At 36.8% G+C, this 4308-nt stretch overlaps 1 protein-coding gene across 1 annotated transcript in view; it reads left to right on the top strand.

The window, feature by feature from the left end:
- Nucleotides 1-3403, top strand: part of DYNLT3 (dynein light chain Tctex-type 3) — an 8992-nt gene extending 5589 nt beyond the window's left edge. Inside the window, exons 3-5 of the mRNA XM_007451971.1 lie at nucleotides 2171-2294; nucleotides 2953-3030; nucleotides 3327-3403. Coding sequence (XP_007452033.1) covers nucleotides 2171-2294; nucleotides 2953-3030; nucleotides 3327-3403 — 279 coding nt within the window. The remainder of the gene's footprint in view (nucleotides 1-2170; nucleotides 2295-2952; nucleotides 3031-3326) is intronic.
- Nucleotides 3404-4308: the final 905 nt, after the last annotated feature.

The following is a 4308-nucleotide window of genomic DNA, read 5'->3' as shown; positions in this document are numbered from 1 at the left end:
CTGCTGAAGTCTTAGAGCCACCCACTTACTGGTGATATGCATGTTTTTATTTATTGTCAGTAATAGAATTTGCCCACAAATTTTCATATAAAGAGTGAGTTACAAATGGAATTAACTTGGAGCTTAATCTAAAGTATATTTGATTCAGGATGCCCAGAGAGTATATCGAAGCCAGTATTACTTCAACAACAAACATGTACTGAGTGCCTGCTCCGTGCCCGGGTTCTGAGTTTGGCCCTGGGAATACAGAGCAGGTTAAGGACCTCATTATCTAGTGGGCCTCCTGGTTAAGTGGTAATGAAGAAGGCTAAATGTTAATTAATAGTAATTAGCAGGGCTATTTACAGTGGCATCCACAGGCCCCTGATATTTCTGTTGTTTGGAGCAGAACTTGAAGCAGTCCTATTAGATAACCTGAAAGTAAACAAGGGCTGGTAGTTTCCCACTAAGGTACCGCAGTCTAGGGAGAGGAAGAGGTTTCCCAAAGGCCTGCAGCTTGGGAATGGTAAAGTCAGGATTAAATCTTTGTCCCCGTGATCCTTGGGCCACTGACCCTCCTAACTCTCCATGTTACATTCTAGGAGAGTAATTTGAGGCACGTTGTTACTTTCTTCAACCCCCCTCTAAATTTAAATTCTCTTTTTGCGTTTTATGATTAGTGAAGAGTTTATACTATTCAGCTTAAGATTCCATATTAATTAGTGCCTCTACTATAGTCCAGTTGTAGTAAATGAAAGCTGCACACGTGCACGTGTGTGTCTGTCTTACTAAGCTGGATTCTATAAATGAATTGAATGAGTGCTTTACTCTCCAGGCTCTATCACTTGAATAAAAAAATAATAGCAGCAAAATAAGTCAGAGAAGGACAAATACTGTATGATCGGACTAATATGTGGAATCTAAAAAAATCCAAACTCATAGAAACAGAGTAGAATGGTGGTTGCCATGGGGTGGGGAAAATGTCGGTCAAAGGGTACAAACTTCTAGTTATACGATGAATCAGTTCTGAGGATCTAATATACACCATGGTAATTATAGTTAACAGTACTGTATTGTATACTTGAAGGTTGCTGAAAGTAGATCTTAAACGTTCTCAACACACACACACACACACACACACACACACACACACACACAAAAGGTAAGTATGTGAGGAAGTGAATGTGTTAACTAACCTTATTGTGGCAATCATTTCACAATATAACGTGTCAAATCATCACATTGTACACCTTAAACTGACACAATGTTGTATGTCAATTATGTCTCAATAAAACTGGAAAAAATAACAGCAGCAATAATTATAATGATGTAATAATATCTGTCATTACTTATGTGTTTACTCTGTGGCAGTCACTGTGTTTGAGCACATGGCTTTCCTTATCTCACCCCATCCTCACAACAACTTGGTGAGGCTGTTATCCCTACTTTAAAGATTAGGAAAATAAGGGGTTTCAAGAGATTAAGTCACTTGTAGAAGGAGGTCACACAGGGGTGGCTGAGGTGACCTTAAAACCTAAGACTGTGATACTAAACCGGTACTCTTAATCAAGTATCAGAAGTGGATGCATGTAAACACCGTGGAAAATTAACTTTCTCTTTTTAGAGTGCCTAAAAACTAGCGTTTGTTGATGATTTACTTTTAGTGGCCGGTGTGCTTGTTGTTTGATAGCTAAGCAGTTACATAATATGAAATAGGATATAATTATTGTACATGAGAAATATATTTTAAAGTTGGTCTCATCCTTTGTTTCTAGCATCTGAAACCTAGTTCAAATCCCAGCTGTTTCAAAGCCATTCTTTAACCAATTGATATCACCCTTTTAAAATCTCCACCCCCCATAATCCTTTTATGACATGACTTACCACCCTTGATTAGTCTTCCTTGTATTATAGAGTTCTTTTATTAGCTTCTCTGCTAGACTGTTAAGTTCTTTACAGTAGAGGCCATGTCACATTTATCTTTATATGGCCTGTAATATCTCATAGAGTGAGATGATGCATGCGGAAATGCTTTGAAAATTCTACAGCAGTTAGAGATGATGCATAATAAATACTTAACAGACGCATATCTTGTAAGATTTTTATTAGGTTATAAGTGTATTTTATGTTTTGAATAAATTTTTTGATATGATATGTGTATACTTTGTTTAACTGTCCTCTGCCCTTTTAGTGTATAGATGGGGTCTTGGGAGGTGAAGATTATAATCATAACAACATCAACCAATGGACCGCAAGCATAGTGGAACAATCCTTAGCACATCTGGTTAAGTTGGGAAAAGCTTATAAGTATATTGGTAAGTATCGGTGTCCTTCCTCACTAGTTTACTCACCTTTGTTCCTGTGGTTTTTCTCTGAATTTACAGAATGTAAATGAATGATAGACACTCAAGTTGGATACTAATAGGGGGTGAAGGACTTCTGACTTATTCGTCACAAAAATAATCTGTGATAATACCTAAAAGATGGAGATCTTTCACAACTCAAAAGCAGTGTGAGCTCCTGCCAACCATCTACTTGTCTTGGTAGCATCATCTTTTACATTTGCATCGGTTATCTTCAGTGAAATTCCCTCAGCCCTACCGTCTTCCTTTCATTAGTGCCGTGCCTCCTTACGTGTAGGACTGTGAAGTGCCACACAATACTTGTAAAGTGGAATCTTTTCTTTGTTTTTGTGTCTGAATTATGCCCATGGGACAAGGCACATAATTTCGCCCAGATTTTTCCTGCAGTGCAGTCACCATTGGCTATGGCACTGGGCAGCAAACAGACTGGACCCAGTGGGGTCAGAATCGTGCTGGTAAATAATCAAGATGAGAGACTTATTTTTTTCAATCCATTCGCTGAATGCTTTGTTTTCTTTTATATTTATAGCTTTTAGAGCTCCGAACTCAAAACACTTAGATATGTTTTCCTTTGTTTGTAAGTGTTCTTACTGTGCAACTTTATTTTTAGTGACCTGTGCGGTGGTCCAGAGGAGTGCATATGGCTTTCACACAGCCAGCTCATGTTTTTGGGACACCACATCTGATGGTAAGAGACTTTAAACTGATTCAAACAAAATCCAACTTCTAGCAAAGTCAAATAGTGTACTTGTTGTCGAATCCTTATTTATCTCTAATTAAATTCCCACAAGACTTTATCAACAGAATTGCTTTGTACCTAGTGACAAGTATGCCGTCAGACAAATAGGAAGTATGAAGATTTAACAGATTGCAGGAAATGTGATATTAAAACCTATGAAAAATGTATATATATATATATATTTTTTTCCTGGTAATTCTGATGTTTTGCTGGTATTTCAAAGTCCTTTTGTTGTGTGTTTTCAGGAACCTGTACTGTAAGATGGGAAAACCGAACCATGAACTGTATTGTCAATGTCTTTGCCATTGCTATTGTCCTGTAACAGGCTAAAGATGTTCGGCCAAAACCATTAACAAGAATTTGTCACTGTATCCTTTCTAAAAAGAGTAACAGTTACTTATTCGTGTGCTAGATGACAAGTGTGCAATATGCTTCAAAACTATCAACAACAACCGAATAGTGCAAGCAAGCAATCTCATAGGAAGTTGGCAGATTATCTCATATTCCATACAGCATCATTTCAATAGGAAAACCTCAACATTAGCAAAAAACAAATACGGAAATATGGCATGACATGAAAATACAATCTTATATTTACACCGGCTTTTCACTAATAATATGTACCTAAGAAGATGGGGAAAACCATTCAGATAATTAAATTCTCTTTCAGCTAGAAAAGTTAACAGGGATAAATATATGAACAAAAATACTGCAAGGATAAATGTGGAGAAAATGATAATAATTAGTTAACACTTCTTAGTTTTTTATTTCTCCTTCTTAGTTGTACGTATGATTTAGTGGAAAGTAATTCCATTCTTTTTTTTGGCCGTGCCACGCAGCTTGTGGGTTCTTAGTTCCCTGACCAGGGATTAAACTCGCGCCCTTGGCAGTGAAAGTGCAGAGTCCTAACCACTGGACCGCCAGGGAATTCCCTTAAATCAGCTTTTTAAATTTCAAATTCTTATTTACATTTGAAGGTGAATTAAATCAGGTAACCTGAATTTCCTAGGTAAACAAAATTAGTTACAGTGTATGATGAAAAGTATATGACTCTAACAGCTGCCTTACACTTCATTCATTCCATGTGTTACAAACATTTACTGAATGTCTGTTATGAGCTATTTCTCTGCTAATTATAGTTATCAATATGCTGTTCAAATTCTAAGTTTCTTTTGGTACCTATTCAGTTGGACAACTGACATTTATGTTTGGGAAGAAAAAAAAAAA

This window comes from Lipotes vexillifer, unplaced genomic scaffold, assembly GCF_000442215.2.
Source record: "Lipotes vexillifer unplaced genomic scaffold, Lipotes_vexillifer_v1.1 scaffold847, whole genome shotgun sequence".
NCBI lineage: Eukaryota > Metazoa > Chordata > Mammalia > Artiodactyla > Lipotidae > Lipotes > Lipotes vexillifer.
This window is presented reverse-complemented; position numbering and strand designations above follow the sequence as displayed.